Below are 27,093 nucleotides of genomic sequence, written 5' to 3' on the forward strand. Positions count from 1 at the left end.
GTCTAGGTCGACACAAGTATTAGGTCAACACAAGCATTAGGTCCACATGGGCAAGGTCATGTTTTTTTGTGCCGACGTGGTATTTCATGCCCTACCATCCACTAGGGCATGATGGCAGCGAGCCATGCGAGGGGAAGTGGTGCACTTTAACCTGTGTCCATGTCGACTGTGTCGATAATCGGGGTAAAAAAAACTGTGAAAAACCCCATGTCGACATAATGCTTGTGTCGACTTAATGCTTGTGTCAACTGAATGACCCTGTTAACCTTGTCCTATGTCGACCTAGACCCATGTTGACCTTGCTGCATGTCGACCTAGGTATGTCAACCCAATTCTTGTCGACCTAGTTGTTGTAGACCAAATGATGCACACCCCAAGAGGTACTGGCAGGGGTTAAAGTGAGGGGGATATGGAGGATATCTTGTCCTCAGTAGATGACAGACACACCCAGTTCAGGGAAACTTGGACCCGCTGGTTAGTCTTCCGTGTCTTAAGTGTCGGGGGAGCCGCAGAGGTAATCAGCTGGTCACAGGAGCAAGCTCCAGCGATTAGAATGGGGCTGAAAACGGGAGCGCGCACCCGGCAATTTATCGCCGGGGCACACTCCCATCACTGGCAATATGGTCGCCAGCGACCATATTTCCAGCGATTATAGCCCATATCGCTGCCGTGTGTATGTGAGTGCTCCGGAGTTTTCCCCCTCCTGTCCCCTTTCTCCTTCCTTTTTTCTCTTACTCTCTCTTTTTTCCTTGTACAAATTTGTTTCAAATTATACTGATACAATTTGATATGCAGATATTTTGATCGCATTATAACATACGACATTGAAGCTAAAGATTGTGTATGTGCTTGTATTTGAAACCAATACACTTAATTTGCACTAAAGTGAGGGGGAACGGGGTGGAACTGAGTTCCACCGTCCACTTTGGCCCTGCACAGTAATTCTCACAGAAAAGTTTTCCAGGGGGATGCCAAAAACCTACCACTGGCGGCTGGCCCTGTCTCTGCTTAATGGGTGAGAGGTGTGGGGTAATTAGGTGGCATAGAGAAATGAGTTCCCCCACCTCTGCATGGTGTGTACACACTTGTACAATCTGCATGAGATTTTGACTATATAGCCAAAATCTCATCAGGATCCCATGGGTTTTTAACCCTTGCGATCCCTATCGCAAGCAGAAAGTCTTGGCTGCATAAACTATATAGTCAAAGTTGTATGCAGATCACATGCATGCTGTGTGATGCGATCCTGATGCGATCTGATCGCATCACACTGTACTTGCAACGTGTGTACACACTATAATGGTGTGTACACACGGTGAGATGTGCCGTTCGATGTGATCTGACTATATAGTCAGAATCGCAGGGTGATTGTACCCGTGTGTACACACCATCAGCCCTGGGTACACATAATCTCCACCCGATCGTGAGCAGGTCGCACGATTGTCTTATGACCCGCTCATGATCTGTATTGTTCTGGTGTGTACCGGGCATTAGATTCTCTTTGCCATATATGAACATTTATTGATAACTAATATGTTACATATATCAGCTGCTGAATATTAGTAATTTTACTATGGTTTTTTGTCTACATTTTATTAAATATAACTTTATTATGATAATCAGTGCTCCCTTATATATATCTTCCATAATAAAGGCAGTATCCCGTGCCGCCCATGTCTCCTGCATAGAACTGATGAGACGCGCACGCGCTATCTCTCTACGCACGGGGCACGTGCAATCAGCTGATCAGGAGTATACGCCCCAGTCTCCACGCGCCCGCACTCCCTCACGTCAGACAATGACGAGGTGAGGCGTGGCGCTCGAGGTGGAGGTTTTGCGTCATCCCTGACCCGTCTGACCTGTGTCTGGTGCTGAAGCGCAGGCGCGCTCCCTCTACCGCCGCCGCCCCCAGCCTTCACATGTGGCGGGAAGAGAGCGTCAGATCCCGCTGCGTCGCGCTGTGACTCCGCGAGCTGGGAAGGGAGAACCAGGACGGCGGTTATTTGGCAGCACAGTTACAATATGTTGAAACTTAAGATCCGTACGGAATACGGATACAGGCGCGAATGCCAGTAACAGTATGGGGTATATCCATAACTGGCTGAAATATTTTTTTTTGAAGACCCCCTCCCCTCATATGCTGTTTATGTCTCATAGTATTGCCCTAGGTTTCCAATTTACACACAACGGCCTCACTTGATAGTATGCTACATTGTAGTGTTGCTGGCAGGTAGTGCAGCACATGGTGTCCCCGGTAAATCATTTTGCACAAATGTTCACTACATCAGCCCACTTAGATAAGCGGTGACCGGGCAGAAGCCCCTGCATATCTCTGCGCCTGACATCTGTGAAGCCAGTCCCCAAGTACTGATGAACCCCCAGGCCAGTCCGTCAAAGAAAAGGGAGGACCATCAATAGATAAAATCATAGATTGTTATCCATTACATGGAATGCTATCATCGATGACTTGCATCATTGTCATTGATGATTATCATCAATGATGACCACACCAATGGTCATGCTCACAGGATGTGGATCATATTAGTGAGATGTAGGGATGCCAATCCTGTAGTATTTTTAAATCACGGGATTGAAAAATGCTCACTCCGGGAATTGGCTTCCTTAATACAAAAAACCTTGGCAGATCATGAGGCCAGGCTGTCAGTGTGGCTGGAGGCTTGCGCTGTGGTGTGACCTCTGTCCGCATCACGCAGTGCAGAGCCACATGGGAGAAGCCAGGCAGCATATGAGCGGCAAATCCCAGGATCTAAAACTCCAATCACAGTTGCTTAGTGGACAATACTGGTAAGTTAAGGCCCATACCACTAGTGCGTTACGGGCTCTTTTGATGCAAATCTGACAAATTGTTGTGACGAATCGCATGAAAAGTGTAACATCACATGTCATTTATTTGTGATGTATCTGTCGGATCCTGAAGCCATGCCTGGGATTGCATACAATACATTGTATGCAAAAGGACCGCATACGATTAGTTGTATGTGATCCAGCTGCCAAGCGAGTTGGTGGAGTATCGCATGCGAGGTACAAATTAATTTCATTACCGAAGTGAAGCAGAAAGCTACATCGACAAGATGTATTAACATCCTGTTTTCTGAAGCCGAGGAGTGAGACCTTCGCCCTCCAGTGATTCCCTACCCGAGCAAACCGCATCAGCTTAGTGCTGTGTGTTTGAAGGGGCAGGTACAATAAATGATCTATAGTAAACATGGTGTTTGTCCCCTTACCATTGTACATCATACTTGCCTACCTGACCCTCTCCATGAGGGAGAAAATGCTCTGCTCCTGGACTTCCCTGGTAATGTATGATTGCCTGCACCTGTGGTGAAACACCTTTTCTTATCAATTACCCAGTTCACCACAGGTGATGGTGATCATACATTACCAGGGAAGTCCAGGAACAGAGCATTTTCTCCCGCATGGAGTGGGTCAGGTAGGCAAATATGTTGTACATACCCTCACTTGTACTCTTCTGGGTCTTGAACTCTCTTTTATAAGAATATAGATGAGAACATATGTAAACATGCTGCGTTTTTACAAAGCCAATGTTTAGGATTAAACAATGCTTTTGTAAGCAATGTTAAAAAAAAAAAAAATTGCTTAACCAAAGCTTTAATTCGATGTCCCATCTCTAGTAGACACTACAGTGACTGCTGTCGCCAGCTCCAGCAATGCTGAAAAGTTTTTTGCATGTGCATATCATATGAATACTTTTTGCCATTGAATGCTTTTGATGCGATGGTTAGTTACCACCACATCAAAGGTTTCAATGGTGGACGTCCAAGGATCATTTGATGGTGGGCTTCCAATGTCCACCCCCAGCCCAGGGACTCATTGCAATGCTGCCTGCTATTGATACATTGGGTGGCATTGCATCCTCCATAGAAACCTATGGGGGATGCAGCTGTCGGTGAGGATGGAAGGATCGCAGCAGGAATCGGAGATGATAGATGCAGGTGTACTTAATACAGGGCCGTTTCTAGAGGCGGACAAGCCGTGCAGCAGCCCGGGGCGCCGCACGGCTTGTCTGCCTCTAATAAACAGCCGGGGCGCCCGGCAGCAGCTCCCCCCAGCGCTGCCTCCCTTCCTTCCCCTCTCCGGCTCGCCTCTCAGCTCTCACCGTCCACCGCCGGCGCCGCTGATTGATTTCCCAGGGGAGGGGAGGGGAGGGAGCGCATCGTGCGTCTCTCCTTCCCCTCTCTCACTGTGTCACTGGGCTGTCAGCCAATCAGGAGACAGCCCGCGATGTATGAATGGCTGACAGCTCAGTGAAGGGGAAGGAGAGACATGCGATGCGCTCCCCTCCCCTCCCCAAGGAAGATGAAGAAGAGGCAGCAGCAGAGCAGAGGCGATGACAACAGGGGGAGGCACAGTGAGTTACTGTATGCTGCTTCCGGCACTGTGGGGCATATTTGGCACTGTGGGGGCATATATCTGTGGCACTGTGGGGGCATATATCTGTGGCACTGTGGGGGGCATATTTGGCACTGTGGGGGGCATATTTGGCACTGTGGGGGCATATATCTGTGGCCCTGTGGGGGCATATTTGGCCCTGTGGGGGCATATATCTGTGGCAAAGTGGGGGCATATATCTGTGGCACTGTGGGGGCATATTTGGCACTGTGGGGGCATATATCTGTGGCACTGTGGGGCATATTTGGCACTGTTGGGGCATAGCTGTCACTGGGGGCATATATGTGTGGCGCTGTGGGGGCATATGTGTGGCACTGTGTGGGAATAGCTGTCACTGTGGGGGCATATATCTGTGGCACTGTGGGGGCATATATCTGTGGAACTGTGTGGCATATTTGGCACTGTTGGGGCATATCTGTCTCTGTGGGGTGCTGTGGGGGCATATGTGTGGCCTTTGAGGGAATAGCTGTCACTGTGGGGGCATATGTGTGGCGCTGTGGGGGGCATATCCAGCACTGTGGGGGCATATGTGTGGCACTGTGGGGGCATATTTGTGGGGACATATCTGTGGGGGCATATGTGTGTCACTGTGGGGGCATATATGTGTGGCACTGTGGGGGCATATCTGGCACTGTGGGGGCATATTAGTAAATGGCATCAGTTGTGCGGCAGCGGCTCGTGGGGCATAATGTGTAATGGGCATTACGGTGTGGGGAGAATTGCGTAATTGCCATCCCAGTGTGGGGTGTAATGGGCATCACGGTGTGCAACAAAAATGTGTCATTTTTATCACGGTGTGCGGCGTAATATGTAATTGGCATCACAGTGTGTGGCATAATGTGTAATTGTCATCACAGTGTGCGACGTAATGTGTAATTGTCATCACGGTGTGCGGCGTCATGTGTAATTGGCATCACGGATAAATAGTGTATAATGATTCAAGTTGCCTGTCATTGTTTGGCCTTGATCCGTGAGGCGTACTAGGTCACTGTGTGGGCCTTTATGTTTTTTTATGTCACTGTGTGGCATAAAAAAAGTGCAGGAGGACAATGACAACTCCTGCGGTAACCAATGTCTGGTCATGCAGGTCGCAAAAGTGTGATGTAAGGTAATTGTTTTCCGGCTAGGCCACGCCCTTATATTAAGCCACACCCCTTTAAATTAAGCCACACCCCTATTTCGGCGCGCGCCTCTGGCGCGCTCAATTTCTTCTATGCCATGTTATGTATTTGGGGGGGCGCATTTTTTTTTTTTTCGCCCTGGGAGCTTAATTGTCTAGAAACGGCCCTGACTTAATATTTGCAGATAACCCCTGAAAATGGGTATTTTCAGGGAATTAGCCACAAATATTTCATATTAAGTGGGCCGCTTTATCTCCATCCACGCTCTCATTCTCTCCAAGGCTTAGTAAATAGACCCCACGGATTGCAAACTCTACTAGGGCAAGGGTTAATGTGATTAAATATTGTCTGCAATGTGCCATGTGATATAAATGTAAATAACCGCTTCCTTTTTCTACACATAGCCCGCAGAAGCTGGAGCTCGAATATGCACTGAATAAGAAGCTGGCCGAATAAGAACCTAACTTCAGCCTCATCAATACTACTGGCTTAATGTTTCTTTGACTTCACATTATAGACAGGCTTTCTAGGATGACCTATTTTATCTGTACCATTCACAAAATTTATGCCGAATAAGAAAATTGACATAGGACAGCAGGGACTTCCTGGAAGTAAAGAGAGAGATAGGAGTGTACTTTATGCTGCAAATTTCATTTCTCTCTGCATGAAGGTGAAGTGGGAGGGAACCTTGCTTACTGGCTGAGTATGTAAAAAATGTGTCAGAAAAGAAAGAGACATGGGAGACTCCAAGCGGCATGAAGAGAAAGACTCTGCAACTAGACCAAAAGAACCCAGGCGCAGAGGAAGGCCAGCCAAAACCAAATTGGGGGAAAATCAGTGCTCTCGAGGACCGGGAAAATCACAGACATTGGGTAGAGCTACAACCCTTTCAGAGGATCATGGAACAGGTGTGGGAAAAAGTAAGAAACCGTCACAGGTGACACTTTCACAAGCAGAACCAACTCAAATCAAGACTAATTCCGCACAGGACAATAATGCACATGCACAATCATCTGGAAGAACAAAGAAAACGGGAAAAACTGCTAATGTGAAAAAGAGAGTGAATGGGTTACTAGTAAAAGGCAGAGCAAGTATCACAGGCAGTACTGAGGAGTCTGAGGACAGTGATGGGCCGTTACAAACTGACTGGCAAACAAAACGAAATCTCTCTGGGAAGGGGAAATTTTGTGAACTCAGTCATGTGGTAAATAGCTTGAGACTGAAAATGAAGGATATTTCAAATGCAGGCAAGATAATAAATTCTTTAGTTAAACAAATCATCCACGAAGTCTCTAAAAAAGACTTACTATTTCAAGATATGGAGAGTATGACCACTGGAAGCTATTATGAAGGTGTCAAGGTAAGAAACCCACTTTTTATAAAGGTAATACCTTTTATATACAAACATTTTATGTACAGTGCGTTTTGTTCTAAATATAACTCAAAGATTCCTATCTAATACGTGTATCGTACATTTATCATCCAGCTGTATATGTAATTCAGTATGAGTTGTAATTTTACCAAGTCTGCCGTGTTCCTCCACGCAACGTGCACGCAATGTTAGTTTTGTGTGAATCTGCTCTGTCTAGTAGATCTTAAGGAGCCCATACACGGTCCGTTGTGTAGGGCTCCGTTCTGTACTATGCGATGCGCGCTCCCGCGCATCACATAGTACGGTACAAAAAGTATGTGCTGCACATACTTTTTGTACTAGGTACACATCGGATCGGATCGCAGTGCATGCACACTGCATGCTCTAGGGATGCGATCCGATGTGTACTGTTTAAGTACAGAACGGATCCGATTAACGGACCGTGTATGGGGGGCATTATTCTGGTCCACGTGTAGTGCTGCAAATTTTGCAGTGCTGCATGTGGTTTTAATGCTGACCGCTGCTCGTTCATCCGTGCTCCCCCCACTCGCCGAGTACCCCGCAAGCAAATGTTTTGTTAATTTTCCAGCATTTGGGATCATTTGCTCCCATGCATTTCCAGATTTTTGTTTCCACCAGACAGATTGGACAGATAAATCTTTAGGTGTGTATCCAGCTTAATTTGAGTAGAGACAGCACTCATTTGTAGGACCCCTTATTGAATAGATCTTACTTTTTATGAAGCCGACAGTTCTTGTCAGGGTGAATATTTAAAACCGTACTAAAATTTGTTTAAAGCATGCTGAGCTTGTACCATTTTAAACATAGGGGCTGAAGTATTAAGCGTGGTGAAGAGTTAAAGTGGAGATAAAATAAAAGCTGATAATGCACCAGCCAATCAGCTATGTTTGAAAAATGACAGTTATGTTCCCCATACATTAAGCTGAGTTGTCTGAAGGACATGTCGGGCGTAATTTCCCTGGCAGCTCCCCGGGATAGGTCAGATATAATTAGGCATATGTTCCATTTTTTACATGTGATAAATCGTATGACGTGCTGCAAGAGCCCCTCTCTTGCAGCACGTCATACAATTTATCACAGTGCCAGGAGCCAAGCTGCATAAAAAAAAACCATACAAAAGAATGGGAAGCCAGTGATTGGCTGAGAGCTCTCTCAGCCAATCACTGGCTGCCCATTCATTTGTATGTGTTTTTTTTTTTTTTGTTTTTTTTTAAGTGCGCCTGCTGCCTGCCTCTCTGGTCCCATCACCGGCTGGCAGCATTCCCTGGAAGCTCTGTGCCCCTCCCCCCACCCTGGGCTGCACATACGATTTAAAAAATCTTTTATGTGCAGCCTGTTTGACCTCCCGACTCGAACCAATACGCACGGGACCACGCATCGGGTCATCTAAGTTATAATCCACTGCTTTACAATTATAGCCCCAGACAGATGTGTAGGTGGAGTGTGTGTCATTTAAATCACACAACTCATGCCTCAATTATATTATTTATTTATTTGCAGTTTCTTATATAGTGCAGGATATTCTTTTGCGCTTTACAATTGAAAACAGTAATAAAACAATCTGTGTAGTAACAAACTAACAGAGGTAGGAGGGCCCTGCTCACAAGCTAATGAAAAGGTCCACATGTATTATGTCGACATGGTCAAAAGTTCAACATGGAAAGGGTCGACATGGGCTTTTCAGTTGTTGTTTTTTTAAATAGTAATTTTTATTGATTTTCAAAGAACATAGTGCCCAAACATGCAAACACGTCGATACATAGACATCTTGCATCAAGTAGAAGATATAATACAGCATGAGTAACAAAGAGTAGGTACAAAGCAAGGACCACATTTCCTGCAGGAGTTACATAGCGAATATACCCGAAGGCGTCATTCGGGTAGGTGTCCAACCTATTGAGACAGGAATGCACATGATGTCTTATCGTAATAGGATATTTAGAAGTATTTAGCATAAATTCCCAACAGAATAGCCGTATAACGAGTAGAATGAAATAACAAAATAGGCTAATCGTATTGACGCGTCAAACACAAAACAAAATACCTCCCCATAAGCCCCAAAGCAACCCTACCACAGGGAAGGCAAGTTAGTGCCCTTTAGCTATGGTGGTAGATCTAGCCAAAACAAAAAGCTAACCTGCCTCTCCTGTTTTACCCAACCTCCACCCAACTAACCCAATAACAATCTATACTACACTATACTATATCGAGAATTACCCCATCCACCCTTCCCACCCACCCATCTAGAGGATATCTACCGTATGGACCGACTAGTGCAATGTATTAAAGATAGAATACACAAAGGTCAAATAATGCTACCACCTCTCTACTACCATCAGACAAGAAATGGCAGACATTACACCTAAAAAGTGCTGTATAGGCCTAAATATAATAGTAAGTCTTCCATAGGCAGGATATCGGAAAATGCATATGTATGTATCAATATAAAGGAAAACAGAGGAGTATAAAAGTATTATCCCATCCCCCATAAAAGCATACAGACCTCAGAGATAGGGGAGTCAGTTCCTGACTAGAAACAATACAGAGCATTATCTTTATTCTGACTAAACATGTTAACCTTTATCTGTTAATCCTGCCAAGTGTCAAGGCTATAGAGCTACTACTTAAGCAGAAAAACAGTTGGGCAATGTCGAAATGACCAATAGAAAGGAAGCTAGAGGAATGGGTATTTGCGCAAGAAACATTAATCCAGCCAATCCTGTCTAGCCTGCAGAGTCACATATATAGAAATAACAGTTCCTCCCTTGTAAACCCAAGAGAATACATGGATGATCCACCAGAACTGAGGCAAAAGTTCCAGGAGCGTCCCAGTCAACCGGGTATAAGTAGATAGGTAGAAAGACCGTAAGAGCAGGGGGGTTCTGAAGCTTCAATACTGGAGCTGAATCTGTGGAACTGAGTCGTGGAGAGGCCTCCTTCAGAGGAGGTAAAACGGAGGCATAATTAGCAGGAGAGGCCTCTATATGGCGGGGTGAATCCAAGAAGGTTATTGAAATAGGCAGGATTTGCATCATGGGTGGAAAAGTTGAGGATATCAATGCATCAATGGCCTGAAGAATTTGCTGCAGGATGACATAATTAGCATATTGCTTCTATACCAGGATGAGCTCAGCATTCCTCTCACTGCAGCGCTGTATATGTAGGTGTCTTCTCACCACAAGTTTGTGCAGGCTGGAAGCAGGGAATGAAGTCTGCCACCCCTCACTGTCCAAAATGGTTGCGGTTCCTCTCCTTCTGTAGCGCCACTTGGTGGATTTACTCTGACCTGGTGCCGATATGTGGATCAGGGTGTGCAGAGCGGCACTGCAGGATATTACTGCTGCCCGGTGTCAGGCAAATCAGCAAGGGAGCCTGGGCATTGGGGATACAAAGGAACGACCTGTAGAGCCCGGTGGAGCCGAGCGAGACCCGGGATCAGCAGAGGATTGCAGGGGAAGCAGCCTCTGCTCCTAGGCAAGGAGCCGGCAACATAGCACCGCTCGAGGAATGTAGCGGCTTCAGCGGCACCTCTGGCGCCAAATCCACCGATGCAGCAGGTTCAGGCTGGAGCTGTACGGCGGGGAGAGGCGGATCTAAGATGTTGCCTGCGACCGTAGGAGCGAGAGTACGGAGCTCAGCAGGCCCAAATAGACGTCGCAGCCCCCACAGGCTATCCACGGGTGCCGAGATCAACACAGGAGTTACAGGAGACTCCGTAGAGTGGTAAGGTGAATATAGTATACCAATGGACCCTTGGGCAGCATAATAAGTCAGGATTTAAGCGGAGCTATCACCCCCAGCGTCCGTCTGCTAGCCAGGTCAAGCCACGCCCCCCCCAGCTTTTCAGATTTTTATTTGGTGCGTATGTCGACATAGTCGATATGGAAAACGTATTTGTGTACTGCATCTCCCTCACATGGCTGGCTGCTCACTATGCTATTCTCCCTCTATGCCCACAGGGATGGTAAATTATACACAAGTCGGTTTAAAAAAACAAAACACTAATGTTGACCTTTTGACCATGTCAACATTTTTCATGTGTCGACCTTCTGCCTGTTCACTGTCGACCTAGTGACCACATATCATCATAGAGTCAGGATGTGCAGCAGCAATGCAAAACAGCATTACGTGCTGCAGCCTTTCCTCTCTGCTCCTCTACTTTCCCAATGCATCTTTTGCAGGGCACCACATTGCCGCCTGAATAGACCTATATGAGCAGGGCTGGATTTGTCACTTGGCCTGTGAGGCACGGGCTTGGGGGCAGCACCTGTTATGGGTGGCAGCCACTGGGGTAACTATCCAAGGTGCGTCAGAGGCCTCCAAAGATGCTGACTGCCAGAGACGCTCTCCCCCACCTGCCGGGCACACAGCGGCAGCACTCCCCCTTACGCGAAAGAGATGCTCCCCCTGCACCCATCTTTCCTCCCCAGCTCTGCAGCCAGATGGAGCATACTCCCGACCCGGAACCCACTAGAAATGAAAGCAGCTGTAGGCTGTCTGCGGACCAGCTCCTCGTTCAGGGGCACCCACAGGGAAGACCAGCAGGTACTGTTTATGTTCAGAGGGAGGAGGGGGGTATCAGGCTTCTGGTCTCTGTGTGTGTCAGTGTGCCTTTACAATAAGTGTGTGTCAGTGTGCCCCTAGATCCTGTACAGTATACTGTATGTGTCAGTGTGCTCCTAGACCATGTACCATGATTGTCAGTGTGCCCCAATACCCTGTACAGTATATATGTGTGTGTGTGCCCCTAGACCCTGTACAGTAAATGTTTGTGGGGGGTGACCCTAGACCCGGCATTCCCAACCACGGTCCTCAAGGCACACCAACGGTGCAGGTTTTGTAGATATCCAGGCTTGAGCACAGGTAATTTAATTAGTATCTGAGAGATTAAAACATCTGTGCTGATGCCTGGATATCAATAAAACCTGCACTGTTGGTGTGCCTTGAGGACCGTGGTTGGGAATGCCTGCCCTAGAACCTTGACCCTGTGCCTAGGGGCGGCCTGACCCCTAAATCTGGCCCTGTATATAAGAAGCATTAGGATATGGATTAGATGTAGCTACCTATTTGCCACTGTGTCAGTCATGCCACTGTCACATCAAAAAAGGTTCCATAGCACATTTTATCTGCAGTGCTTCTGCCTACCTCCCCAACAGTACCTATATGTTTTTTTTTCCCATTTGTACCTCTGCCCCCTCCTTACCTGTGCCTCAGGCCCCTTTACATCAGAGTGCCCAGTAGGAAGAACAGGAACATTGAATATACAAGAAAAAAAGGACTGTTCTTGGGAACGCACAGAAAAATATAACATTTTTAATTTTAATGTTCAATACTTTAAGACTCCCTTATACAATTTCTTCCTGGAGGTAATGAAATTTGCAAGAATTAAAAATCACACATAATACACGTGTATATGTGTGTATACGCCTATCTGTGTATTTTTTAATTCTTGCAAATTTCACTGTTACCTCCCGTAAGAAATTGTATAAGGGAGTCTTAAAGTATTGAACATTAAAAGTAAAATTTTAATATTTAACACAGGATGTGTATTATGGTGAAAATAAAGAAAGAAAGGTGTGTATTAAAATACTGATGTCACTCTGAAGAATGTCTGATTTTTTTCAGCACAGATTGGTGTCGGTAATGGAGTGCCTAATAGCCCTGGTCTATTTATCTATCCTGAATAAGGGATCTTGTCGCTCTCTACTGTGTGTTCAAGAACAATCTTTAAGGCTATGATCAGCCTTTCATTAGCATACTAGGTAATTCACCCTACGGGCGCTCTTCACACCGTTTTAAGAGGCTCCACCCCCTTATCCGGGGAAAGCAGTTATCGCGTGAAATATGGTTTGTGCAGGAGGGGCAGGTGGGAAATACTGGTGGTGTAGGAGTTGTGGGTGTTTAGTGGTGGTGGTGCGTGACTGGGACAGCTGTGTATGTGCGGAGACACAGTTGTTTAGTGGTGGTGGGAGTGGGGTGGGTGGTGACAGGGACAGGGGGTTCTGGGCAGGGACTTGCTCAGTGATATTCCTGGGCTGGGTAGGTGTTTAGCGGCGGTGGGAGACTGGAGCGGGGTGACTGGGACAGTCGGGTCTGGGTGGGGACTTGTTTTGGACACACACACACATACCTGGCCGGGTCAGCTTTTAGGCGGCAGCAGGGTGGACGGTGACGGGGACGGTTGGTTTTGGGCTGGGACTTGCTTAGTGATATACATGGCCGGGAATAGAGATGGTCAGAATGGGTCACTAAAAAGAGCTGGGATCAAGTGGTCAATCTGCACGAAGATTCGGATCTTTTAGGTGGGTCGCCGACTGACTTTTAAAAATGGGGTAATTGGATAATAACAAAGCATTATTTGTTGTACAATCTTTTATTGGCGTAAACGGTAAAAGCAACAGTCTTTTTTTTTTTTTTTAAACAGTGAGCTGAACAAATATGAACATACATGACCGAGTAAAACACTAACCCATGGCTGGGTGCAGAATCTCCATCGATTGCAACCATCGATAGGCGATGGCCATCCCTAGCAGCAGCAGCCGCCTTGTGATTGTTTCTTTCACTTGCAGTTGCAGCACTGTACTACTCAGTCTCCAGAGTTAGTACATCTCAGCTGCCACAGGTGGCAGTGCTGAGCTCAGACAAATGCATTGTAATGGAAAACTATACTGAAAGAATGACGGATCATCTGTTTGTGAGCGACGAGTCACTCACTCGTTTATCGGATCCGTCCAAAAGATCTGCTTCCTATGCGAATGCCCCATCTGTACCCGGGTAAGCTGTTTAGCGGTGGTGGGAGAGAGTGGTGGGGGACTTGCTGAGCATACGGGGGATTGTAGGGACGGGGCAGCTCTGGAAGCTATGTGTTCAAAAGCCATAGCAAGTTCTCCGGCAGCATGATGAGGACAGGGAAGGAGGGGGCAGGCGGGGTCGGTTCTCAGCGGGGAGTGGCAGCGGGACTCTGATGTGTCCCCAGCTGCAGATAGGGTAGGAGCAACCTCCGCACAGTAGTTTATCCATACCTCCCAACTGTCACGATTACAGCGGGACAGTCCCGATTTTCGGGTCCTGTCTCGCTGTCCCACTGCGGGGGGTGGCAGTTGGGAGACCCCCCAATCTAATAGAATAGACGCTGTGCGCATGCGCACAGCGTCTATTCTCGTATAAAAATGAGGTCGCGGCTAAGTAGCATAAGCGGCGCCCTCATTTGCATACACCCGCCCCTTTTTGCCGCGCGAGTGTCCCTATTTCTTCGGCACGAAAGTTGGGAGGTATGGTTTATCTGCCTGCAGGAAGTGGGGTGCAAATGGATCCCCGGCCACTGCAGGCTGCTTTGTAGGAAGCTGCCACATGGAGTCCTGTCTGTCATTCTGGGACTGTGTGTGGGCGGAGTAAAAGAGGCTCTGATTGAGCCTTGACTCCGCCCAGCATTATAGACACTCTCCCAGAATGATTGACACATGTAGCTAAATATATAAGAGATATTGGGTCCGGGCTAATAGTTACCGCATGAGATACTACGGAGTTTAATATTTATTGCACAATCCAGGTATTTTTTTTTTATTATTTCCACCTATTAGGGACTCCAGTACCTGTGGGCCTTACATTAATATGCAGATGGTCCAATTATTATTGTGTTTAAGACCACACTATACAATATGCATGAGGCAGGTATAAGGCTTAGCTGCCACCTATTGGATATTTCTATTCCTGTGTGTCTCACACTTTATATAATATATTCCTGTGTGTCTCACACTTTATATAATATATAGGGGCTTAGTTGCCTGCTAGGCATTCCAACCGTTAATAAAGTGGGAAGAGCCCAGGAGACTTTAATGTCACCTGCTAGATATTTATGCTAGGTAGCATGGGATTTTAGTGCCACCTGCTGGATATTTAAACTCCCATGGATCTTATGACATACACAGCATCTTCTATCCTGCATAGCATAACTCTTATTGCTTAGTATTTGCTGCCCTCTGCTGTTAAGAGCTTAATAGCTCACTTTAGATAATTTTATGCTATTTTCCTCCTATGCCGACACACAATCAATATTTAGCTGACAGACATTTCAGTTGACATTAGCCTAAAAATCATAATAATCAATCAGTGTGTTTGCGCTACATCGTTTGTTCGGGAGTATAGTCAATAGCAAAAAAATCAGCTTCTTAATGCCCCCATACACTATGCAATTTGGGCCTGATTCTGAGAAATCTAGTGAAATTGTCCCAAATCGCATATGTATGAGATCTGATCCGATGTGTGGTCCCATGTGCATCAGATCAGAGTTGGAGGATGGATGGGCTGCACATAAGATAAGTTGTATGTTCACCCGCGATGTATCATATCCAATATGATCCATAGGTGTGTGCCAGCGGTGCTGCACCCCTGGCACACACCTATCTGTAGAACAGAGAAGCGACAGGCACTGCATCCACAGCAGGGCAGGAGATTAAATAAAACCCATACAAAAGAATAGGTGGCTGCCGATTGGCCGCCCATTCTTTTGAATGTTTCGGGATTCTGATGGTCGTTTCTCCAACATCAGAATCTCGACTGTCAGGAGCCCAACAGGGGGGCGAGCACATTGAAGCTCCTTGCGGCCTCGGCAACAAGCTGCACTCGTCACCTATTCTATTGCACTTCTGTGGGGGTTGTGGACCCCCCATGAGGGAAAATAGCCTGTGTAAGTCAGGATTCCGATGTCTGTCTGAGAAACGACCTTCAGAATCCCGACTGACGGTAAGTCATCAGGCACCCATCGTAAGTGAGCCCTCTTTATTGGTCTGCATCTGTTGATATCTGGTGAAAGACTCACGCATGCTTTTGCAAATGATTTAACCCTACATCACCCAAATAGGCCATCCATTACGCACAGTGCACTTAATGAAATGTAAGTATCTGGATCAGTTGCAGATAAATCAAAAAGTTAGTCCAATGAAGCCGCAACTACTGCTGTACTGGCATCTTTTTCAAAGGCACACAACGTAGAACTGTCTAATCAATATGGTGTTAGTCATATGACCATTTTGAGAATTCTGTCTACACATAAATTGAATATTTAATGGCCTATTTGGGTTATATTAGTTGAAATCATTTTCTATAGCATGTGCACTTTGTTGTCTTGATCTCTGGAGAATTTCAACTCATTCCGTTTGTGATATTGGCATTATGACTAATGTCACTACCTGGAAAAGAAAACTTGGTTAAAACTCAAGAATAAATAAAGATACGTTAAAATTAAGAACACCATTGATTTTCTTATGGAAATCAGCTTGCTATGTCACATAACTACCTTTCCAATTAGTTACATCCAAGATGGCCACCATATTGGTGACATACCCTAAAAAGTTTTACTCCACACCCATATCATACATGTAGACACTGATTCATACAGTACTTATGTACCATGCTGTATACTCCCCATCACAAGTATACAAACACATACTCATTAGTGTTAATCTTTGTCAGAAGCCAGTTAACCTAACAAGATATTTTGGGGGTATGGGACAAATCGTGAGTACCCGGAAGAAGCAAACCCAAAATGGAGAGAATACGCTAACTCCACACAGTTGGGGTCATGGTGGGAATTGATCCTAGACCTCAGTGAAGCAGTAATGCTAACCATGATGCCAACCATGCAAAAATAAAGAAGTGGTTCCCCATTTAATGCAGTAGGTTGTCTCGTTTATAAAATGGCAGTCTTTGTATTCTGAGCAAACCCTCAGCAGTGAAGGAGGTAATGTAGGTAGAGTCCGTCGGTACACTCTTATTTATGGTGCAGAAATATGTAAAACTGTTTAAATTTAAAAAAAAAAACTTAAATTGTTCTCCTTTCTCTAGATTTCAAACCCAAATGAATTTGATATCATGCTGAAAATACCAATAAAAAAAAAAGGCCAAAGATTTGATTTGACTGAGTTTGACGAGACTGGAGCTTTTTACACCCTGACTTGTAAACGGAATACGGTAGATTGTCTGAAAAAATACACAGATGATGATGAAAACATTTTATCCCAAAAAATCATTTCTCAGTTTAGAAAACGTGTTAAAGATGTCATTTCAGGTAAGTCCTTATATATATTTCTTTGTAAATTGTGTAATGTATATTCTTTAATGGCACCTATGGTACCACCCGTGACCCCCTACCCTTTTTTTTTCAACTTTTATTATTGTACCATTGTCCATGTTATATTAATGTAAATTATGTGCACTCTTCTCTTAACGACACACCATCTGTGGCTATTATAATGTACTCCCCACCACCCCCTGGATCCACATCCCATACTGTGCTGAGCTCCCCTTCCCCCTCCACATCCATCCCAGAATTGGGTTTCCTTGAAAACCCCCTCACTTGGTGGTGCCCTCAGTTATTAGTCACAGTGCTAGAAAAGTGCACAGGCCCAGGGGCGGAACTACCGCCGGTGCAGCCGGGCACTGCACCAATGCCCACGGCAGTGAAGGGGCACGCAGCTGGCAGCATTAATGATTATCAGCAGTAGTAATAATGAGTCAGACACTTACGAATAACAGTATGCTGTGCCAGGGGCCATAATGAGGTACCAGACGCACTAACTGATCCTTTGCCAGCACTAATTGTAGGCGCACTGCCGATGAGACGGGAGACAAACACAGTATATTCCTCTGCGGGTTTGCTTCTGTCCTCCACCAGACGTAGATGTGCAAAATTATCTAGTCAGAGCCAGCTCCTTCTCTACCACCAAATATCAGTCTCAGTCCCTTGACACTATCACTGGATAGGGTCTGCATCTCCTACATACTGGTTGGAACAAGCGGCAGCCTCTACCCGGCAACTATGGCATCGCTTTGCCTTTATACTTCCCGCTATCCAGCGCTGAATAATCAGGTACCATAGCAGCAGGCTCTCATATCTGTTCTTTATTTTCTATGTACTGTATGTGACTCTCATGGGCAATGCACTACCAAAGGACCCTGCAATAACAAGTGACAGGGTCTAACCAAATACATGCCCATCGTGTCTCATACCTCATATACTGTTTTTTTTATTTTATTTTTTCTGGGGTTTTTTATTACACCTTCATGTCATTGCTCACATTATTGTCCAATATAGAAATAAAAGTGGGGCATATTATATTATTTTGGGACTCCCTGGGGCATATAGCATGTGATTTGAGGGCATATTTATCATTTAATATTTGCAGTGAATACCCCAAAAACACCCATTTTCGAGGGTTAGACACAAATAAGTATCTCCAGAATATATGTAGAAGGGACCGCATCACTATTGCTGCACGCAGCCACATCCCCCATAGGTTTCTATGGAGGATGCAATGCTGCCCAGTGCACCAATATTGGGCAGCACTGCATTGGGTTCTACAGTTACCGCCATTCTGAGATGGGAGTAACCCATTGTAGCCTATGGGCTACTGACCGCGTCACCAGCAGGGCAATACAGTTAGAGCTAACCACACATGACCGCGTGCACCCGGCTGAGCTGTTTGCAGGGTCTGGCTCCATTTGAAACCTCTGTTCTTCCTCTTCCCAGAGGTACATTTGTCTATTAGAATCACAGGTACTTGTTTCCTAGCACGGCACCCATCGTATGCCATCGCATACCACTAATTAAGGTATGCGATGGGACCTGATTTTCGGGTCCTAAGAGCCGCACTGTACAATTTTAATATCGCATCGCATGCCATTACAATGGCATGCGATGCGATTTGTAATTGTACAGGCACCCTGATGGATGATTACTATGTTAAATGCACCCCCATTGTTAACGCCACCCCACTATTAACGCCAACCCGAAGCGTGGCGAGCGCAGCAGTATGCGTCCTCCGACCTTTTCATACCCCCACTATCCACGTCGGCGTGGAGTTGACTTTATATACTGTGGCGAGCGTAGCGAGCCACCAAGCCCGAAGCGTGGCGAGCGGACGCGGAATACATGTGAAGTAAACCACGTCCGCTTGCAGCGCTCGCCACACTATATAAAATCAACTCCACGCCGACGTGGATAGTGGGGGTATGAAAAGGTCGGAGGAGGCGTACCGCCGCCCCTCACGGGCTCGCTGCGCTTGCCACGCTTCGGGTTGGCGTTCATAGTGGGGGTGGCGTTAACAATGGGGCTGCATTTAACATAGTAATCACCCATCAGGGTGCCTGTACAATTAAAAAAAAAAATTTCATCGCATGCGATGCGATCAAAACTATGGCATAAGATGAAAATCGTGGGCGCCGTGTTAGGAAAAAGTACTGAATCACATATTAAAATGCCTTCCTGGGTGGTAAGATCCCACGCAGATCGCATTTTAAATGTTATCCATATAGGCGTCACCTAACGTGTACAAGCTCTGAAAGTTTTTTTTTTTAGCGTTTTGTAGTTTGATGAATATGGGGAATGTATAATGATAGCATTTTTTACCTTTGATACATCTCGCCCACTGTCACCCTCTACCTCTCCTGCCTCTCTCTGTCACCTTCTGCTGTGTAGCATTTTATAAGCTTGGGTGGAGAGGGGCCCAAAGCATATTTTTTTTGTGGAATGGTGGGGGTACACCCTGGGGGTGTCACTCCGCGCTCACAGTCACTATGGGTGTAGTAGGGAGTAGAATAAAACTCAGACTATGGAATTGTTTAAAAGTAAATGGTTGCTTTTACTGGGATGCTAATTACTGGGATTACAGGTGTTGCTAAATATAAAAGTTTGTGTACAAGGCTATATGGAGATCTCTAAAAAAAATACCTAAAACAATTCATATCAAATATGTAATCATGAGACAATATGTACAATAATAGATCACTCTTTGTTACAATCGCTGGAATCTATGATATGCAGGGTATCTATAAAAAACTAATACCGGTATACACAAACAAGGGGGGGGGGGGGGGGGGAGAGTGGAGAGGGCAAGGTACCTGGCTCAATTAGGCAAGGTCCCTGGACTCGCCCTAAGAGTGAAGGTTAGGAGGTATGGTTACATCATTTTGCTCTTTGTTTGTTCAATTGTTCTATAAACATATTTTGGTACTTGTGGATTATCACAAAAGGTCGTAGGACGTGTACCGCGGGCTCGCTGCGCTCGCCACGCTTCGGATTCGCGTTTAAGTGGGGGTGGTACAGCCTCAAAAATGACATTTGAGGGCCATTGAACATGTTTCATACTAATTTCAATGCAGTTGCATGCTTTTCTGTTAAAAATCGCATGCGATGCGATTTTTTTTCCCGTGCGATGGCCATCGTGGGAGCCGTGATACTCCACAAGTACCCATATTTTCTTATAGCTATACTGTATGCAGTCATGATTCATTGCTAACACCTAATGGTCATTTTAAAAATTGCACAATAATATTTTTAGGCTTTCTTATTCTAGGGGTATAGTTAAATGATCAGGTCTTAAGGCATGCAGGTCCGACCTCGGACCTACTTCCCGGCGGCGTGATACAGGGTTTGCATACGATCCATCACAAGTTAAAGAACTGCATGTGATGGATCGCATCCTTCCCGGGCGGCTCACGAGTTGCTGCGATAGGTACACAATGTCTAATTTTTTATGACCCAGCATCTGCTCCAGAGCTTCTCCATTTGCTCTCACCATTGAATGAACGCACGCACACAATAAAGAACACCAATATTCTCAGTATGGAGTAAGAATGAGTGCATATGTGGAAAGTCACTTGTAATTCGGATACGCTTATAAGAGACCAATTATTGGGGGGTACCTATTCAATGGGTCAGTTTTCTGTCAATGAAGTTTCAACTTTGATCTGTCAAATCTGCATTGGTGGAAAAACCGGCCAGCATGTAAATCACTGATTCACGTATTTTCAGACCATGATGATTTTTCCTTGGATTGAATAGGTTGAATGTTAATTGGACCGAAAATCCGCGAAAGTGTAGATTTTCCAACTGTCGGAAAAATTAACACAGATTAAATACCCCCATCCCCCCCGTTATTGTAAACCCTTCTTTAAAACACACAAAAAGGTTAATATAGAATCGATCCCTAAGCTAGTATAAAAAGCCTTTGTCTCCATATTGACATAAGCAATTGTTAAGAGAGGTCATTGTACCGTTTTTAAAACCCCCTGAGGAATTTCTATTGGATGAAAGGTGTTGGGTGATTCATTATTGCAATTTCTGGGTTATGGGAATTTCTAAGGGTGAAAATAGGTTTCTTTACACATATGATATTATATTATTATTTATAACTGATGCATTATGAAATATACCAAGTCTTATTTAGGGTGTACACAGCGAAACTTGCTTAATTAAGGTTGAAATCATTGAATCTGCTTGAAGGCACTTCCCTTCTTGTAAAACAGAATGGTCCAGGGATTCTGGACAAAGAAAATTATGCATTTTAGTTAGTTATGAACAGGTTCTACAAATATGTTGTTTTCAACAGATATGCCTGTTACTATATTAAGGAGAAAATCTTCATGTCCTGCGGTCACTCTTCTTATTAAGGATGAGCCTACTGATATCTCCGTGGATCTAGTTCTTGCATTAGAAGTGCAACAGAGCTGGCCTGTAAATACAAGTGATGGAATGAATATCGATGCATGGTTAGGCAAGAAGGTTAAAAAAAAATTGAAGTTTTGTCCATTCTATATGGTACCTAAGCAAGCCAACAAGGGGAAAGAATCCAAAGGTAAGGATAAAGATTTGTCTATGTAAATTACTTACGGATATATAGAGAACGGATTTACTTGTTCATACAGTTAAATTGGGTGACTGTGGAGCAATTAATAAAAGATCGCTCCGTATGCCACATACTTAATTTCAAATAAAATTTTCAACATTCTAAACTACCCAATCCTGGGCCCACCCAGCCTATTTTTTTTTATGGGGAACCTTTATCAAATCTGCTTTTATTAGTGTAACCTAAATATCACAGGACTTTTTAAATAGCTGTAACACCAGTATTTCTTTGGCAGATACCACAAACAATGACAAAACCCTTTTACCATTTGGTTTTGCAATCAGTTGGGCATTGAATGAATAAATACGTAAAGGTGTAGTTTATGTTCAATAGTGGAAACAATGAGCAACGGACAAAGGGAATAATTCAGTATGGACCGATATTTAGTGAATTCACAAACTGAGCGAATTTCAAGGTGTGAGGGCATTTAGCAACAGAAAATGCATATGGATTGTAGTCCACTGGCAGATTGACAGGAAGCCAGTGTTGCTATGTGGAAATCTTGTAGGGTTGAACTTTATGTACTTTGTTGTTTTTTTATAACAAACTCTCTACATAAAACTAATTTCTAAATCTGAATGCTGGTCACCTCATGTGGTAGCTAATGCCCCTTTCCCACTGCAGCTCAAAAACGGTAAATTGCCGATTTTTCAGTGCAAAATACCATTTAAGGCTGCAGTGGGAAAGTGCCAGAGTTGAAATACCGTTTAAAGTTAAATGGTATTTCAACCCGTTTTAAAAGCAGAGTCCTACACGCTAAAATACAGGTCGAGTATCCCGTATCCGAATATCCGTTATCCGAATTATTCCGAAATACGGACATTCCAGAAAGTGAAAAAAAATTTTTTTTTTGCTAAAAACTCACTGGGGACATATGTAACAGCATCACTGGGGACATGATATGTAACTGGCACTATATATGTGCAAGACAATGATTGCTTGGCATTCAAATTCAGTGCTGAGATAGTACACACATTTTGTTTCATGTTTTGAAACCTTGTTTTTTGAACAATTAAAATATGTTTGTGTGTATTTTATGTGGTAATAAAATATATTTGTGTGTATATTATGTGTTTATACAGCATAAATGCAAGATACTTCAAAATACATCATTGAAATATTAAAATATTCCGAAATACGGAATAATCCGTTATCCAAAATTCTCCTGGTCCCGAGCATTTTGGATACGGGATACTCAACCTGTAACATTTTTGAGGCAGTGGGAATGCCTCTTAAACGTTATTTAGTGATAACAACAGGCTACAATTCAGTGATAGGCTGTTGCCTGTGTTCTGACCCTCCCCACAACCAGGAAGTTTGTGGGGAGAAGATTGTAGAAGAGTGCACATGTTTTTGGAGCATTGCTGGTGATATTTAATTAATCAAACAGCAGAATGTAAGGAGCTGCAAGACCCTCTCACATGCTGAATCAATCAGCATTACAGCAGAAACAGTGACAAAATCCACAGAGACATGTGCTCTGCCAGCCATGGTGATTGCTGCACTAATCCGTCCTGGCCCCTCCCCCTCCTTTTATACTGTGATAACATCATAGGTGTGTGCCTTTTTAACCCTGAAAAGCCCATATAAAATGACAGGCACTCATTTCTGCTGTAAAAACGTTTTGAACAGCTTAAAGTTTTACCTGCAATGGGAATGGTACTTAAATGGTATTTAAAACGGTAATCTGCTGCAGTGGGAATGCTAATACCGTTTTAAATACCATTTAAGATTACCAGTACTTTAAACGGGTCTGCAGTGGGAAAGCAGCATTATACTGTATAGCCAGAATATAGAGAGTAAACAAAGTTACAGGATTGAGTATAGTATGTACTGTACATAATTTGATTATATTTCATAAGTGGCAGTTGTATTCCTGTACAAATGTATGCTACATCTGTCTCAGGCACTAACACAATCTGCTGTGATTTTCCACGTTTCACAGATACTTGGCGAATTTCATTTTCTCACATTGAAAAAGAGATCTTAATGAATCATGGGAGCTCAAAAACCTGTTGTGAAAGTAAAGGGCCGAAATGCTGCAGGTTAGTGAACCATATTTGTAGTAGAAGAGAGGCACAAACTTTTTATTATTCAATCTATTTTTTCCCTTCCCAGTGCAATACGCCCCTTACACATTATGCCACACAGAATAGGCCACAATAGGACACATGGTACGAGCCAAAATTCACAGTAAAACACACAGTATGAGCCAAAATTTACATTCGGACACACGGAATGAACAAAAAATCACATTAGGACACACGGTATGAGACAAAATTCACATTAGGACCCACCAGTTTTGAGACAAAATTAATATTAGGACACAGGTTTTGGGCCAAAATTCACATTTTGCTCCGTGTTTGTAACACGGAAGGATGAAAAAAATCTCTATATACAGTATATATATAAAATCTCGGTACTTCTGTAGTTTCACGGCGCCAGCATGGTGCCATGCTACTTCCGGGTTCTACGCTCGCCACGAAATATGTAAAAAAAAAGTAACAACTCCATGCCAACATGGATAGTTCATACCCCCACTATCCATGTTGGCATGGAGTTGATTTTAAATAGTGTGGCGAGCCACCGAGCCCGCAGCGTGGGCGAGCGAAGCGCCGTGAAACTACAGAAGTACCAAAATCTCTTTTAAGTGAGCACAAAACTTCACCACAGGCAGCAACTGGGATGAACTAATACTTTTGAAGAGACCCCCCTTCCCCCTCCCCCCAAATAGCAGCATATGAAAAAACCATGTGGACTGTAATGGAACTCATCCCCCCACAGTGCATGTCCCACTTTGTAATGTTACCCTAAAATTGCTGTCAGGATCTCTGCATCCAGCTTGCTCCCATTGCTGCTATAGCCGCTGATCCTTCTTCTTACAGGGGGCTTTCCAGTGTGGGCAATGCCAGCAGCAGAAATCTCGGGGGCCCCCTCCTCCCTCAAACATTATCAACACCCACCCCTCCCTCCCTATTCTTTAACATAAACTGAAAGCGCCTTGTCCCTGTGGCGGGTGTATGAGTCTCCGGGGAGCGGGTGCCGTGCACTGCTGTGGATAGGCAAGGTGGGTGTATAGGCAAAGGCGGAACTGGTTCCCATGCACTTTAACCCCTGTCACTGGCCCCTTACAACATTCACTTTCCCCTTCACTCACCTCCTGCAGGAATAATGCTGCCATTTCCAACTGCCCTCCTTCCTCTGTTCTGCCATAGCCACATAACAGTGCACCATTGATTGCACCCAAGAATACGGGGCCTTTGAAAGAAGGCGGAGTGAAATCGCGGAGGGGCGGGGCTTAATCACGGGCCACGACAGCGGCTTTTTTTAATGTGAAATAGACAAATTGAGCTGTGTTGCAGGCCGGGCAGGAAGCATCCTCTGTACCTGAATCCGTCCTGCCCGTCGCATGCAATGCAGCAGTGGAGCTAAGTGCAAGGCTGAGTGGGGGAGTGAGTGGCCGGGCAGCTGAGTTGGGGGCTGGCTTTGGGCCCCACAGATCATCGAGGCACGTCCCCCCTGTCGCCAGGCCTGAGTGGGTGCATCTGCTCCCCCACTGTGCCGGGCGCCATGGCTCTTCACTTGCAGTGCGCGGGTGACGTCATGACATGCACTCGCGCACTGCATCCTTGGGAACGCTAAAGCCTCAGAGGCTTCAGCAGCTATTTCCTTGTGCACAACGGCAGTTGATCGTGATCTACTGTCGGAAGCTTTGTGATCGACGGTTTGGCCACTCCTGCTTTAGGGGGTCTATATAGATCCCATCTCACAACAGTCCCAGTTCCGACAGGACCAGTATTTTTCTCTGCAGAAAGAGCATTGCTACTATTAAAAAAAATAAAAATAAGATACCATTACTCACCAAAACTTACATCAGGTAATGTATTTGATGTCTGTATATATGGTTTCTATAGCCATTAACGAGTAGGCGGTGGCAGTAATATTAGGCACAACGTCGACCACAAGGTGGTATGGACATTGCTGATGGGAGCCCACAAATATAGCTGTCCCGGAGAACTAGGAGATATGGACAGTTGGAACAGTTAGTTCAGTGCAGAATCATGATCTGGAGAACCATGATCTGAAGGCAATGGAGTGATAATACAGACAATAGAAAGGGGTGTTACCAGGTAAGTAATTATTTAATAAAGAGAGATTTAGGTGCTGCTGGCATCACAGGACTTACAAGGATAAGTATTTAAGAAAAAATATGTGCGGCGTGTGAGTTGTGGGCCCCCCCTGGGACTCGGAGGCCCGTATGCAATGACAACACTGCACCCATTATAAGTACACCACTGCCACCAATGCTGAAGCCATAAAGGTAGTTACATAGGTCTTAATGTATCTTGCTAAAAAATGCAGACCGGACTGCCAACAACTACTGACGTGTAATAAAGGCCCTTATTCTGATCGGTGCGGATATATCCGCGTGCGGTCGGTCCGCCGATGTTTTGTGTCTGCGCATGTGCAGAGGCGTCTCTGCGCATGTGCGAGCGGGGCGTACGGCCAAATCCCGCATGAAATGTGAACACTCCGAACAGGGGGTGGAGAGGGGCGTGAAGGGCTATTAGGGCTCATTACCATATGCATACGCCCCGCGTTTCATGGGCGTTCCCATGCAAACGCTGGGCGTACGTATGGTAATGCGGCCGTGAGGCACGTGTAGGGGGCGGACATATGACATCGCCGGATGTCAGCTGCCCGCCCAGATCCCTGCTTTTGCACGGAGAAATGTCCGTGTGGTCTGAGGTTGCGGGAGCTGGTGGAGCACTCGGTCCTGCATTTGATGGTCTGCGACCATCGAATGATGGGGAGGTTCCCTGAGATGGAGGAGGCTTATTCCGTGAAAAATACACGTGCGGTCCGTTCGGCCAGCTTCTTACCGCGTACGGACGGAGTTGGCTATCTGTATGGAAGGCGGGGTTTCGCACGCACGGTCCTGGCCGCATATTCGGATCCGGCCGCACCGATCAGAATAAGGGCCAAAGTAAGGTAGGTGTGAGTAAGAACTTAAAAGTACATAAAAAAAAAAAAATACTATAATTTATTCCTTACATCAATAACAGTAAAACAATTCGGGTTAACCTGCTATTGACAGCTGGATTGTAACTAAATGTAAGTATGCTGCGTTATAAATGTCTTGTTTAGACTATTGTCTTCTATGGACCAAATGTGTGTAATGCACAATAAATGCCTCCATAGAAAGTTGATAGGGGCAGTTCCAGGCTGTCAAATGATAATTCAGATTTATTGTCCACGTTGATACAGCCTGTGGAGCATGTAGACTCTACTGTCCTGTTATAGACACATCCATGTTTTACAGACAAGTTTGAGTAAGTCGCTATCAGGAGAAATCATTCGATGGTCGCCATCCATCGATTGATTTCTCCTGCCGTCGCACATAAGTCAGTCTGAACTGACTTTTATTTAGGAGCCCTACGGGAACGTCCAGCAGTTTTATGGG

General features: G+C 45.1%; 1 protein-coding gene across 4 annotated transcripts in view; it reads left to right on the plus strand.

The window, feature by feature from the left end:
• LOC146064103 (cyclic GMP-AMP synthase-like) overlaps positions 1–27,093 on the plus strand; it is a 51,341-nt gene that overhangs the window by 21,990 nt on the left and 2,258 nt on the right. For 3 of the 4 annotated variants that reach the window (XM_083177206.1, XM_083177205.1, XM_083177207.1), the window contains exons 2-5: positions 5,957–6,912; positions 16,789–17,011; positions 21,333–21,578; positions 23,575–23,674. In XM_083177206.1, coding sequence (XP_083033332.1) covers positions 6,289–6,912; positions 16,789–17,011; positions 21,333–21,578; positions 23,575–23,674 — 1,193 coding nt within the window. In that variant the 5' untranslated portion in view covers positions 5,957–6,288. Of the gene's footprint in view, positions 1–1,804; positions 2,806–5,956; positions 6,913–16,788; positions 17,012–21,332; positions 21,579–23,574; positions 23,675–27,093 lie in introns of those variants that run through there. The other variant, XM_083177204.1, reaches the window with a different exon arrangement.

The sequence above is a fragment of the Crinia signifera genome, chromosome 3 (assembly GCF_055691185.1).
Source record: "Crinia signifera chromosome 3, ASM5569118v1, whole genome shotgun sequence".
NCBI lineage: Eukaryota > Metazoa > Chordata > Amphibia > Anura > Myobatrachidae > Crinia > Crinia signifera.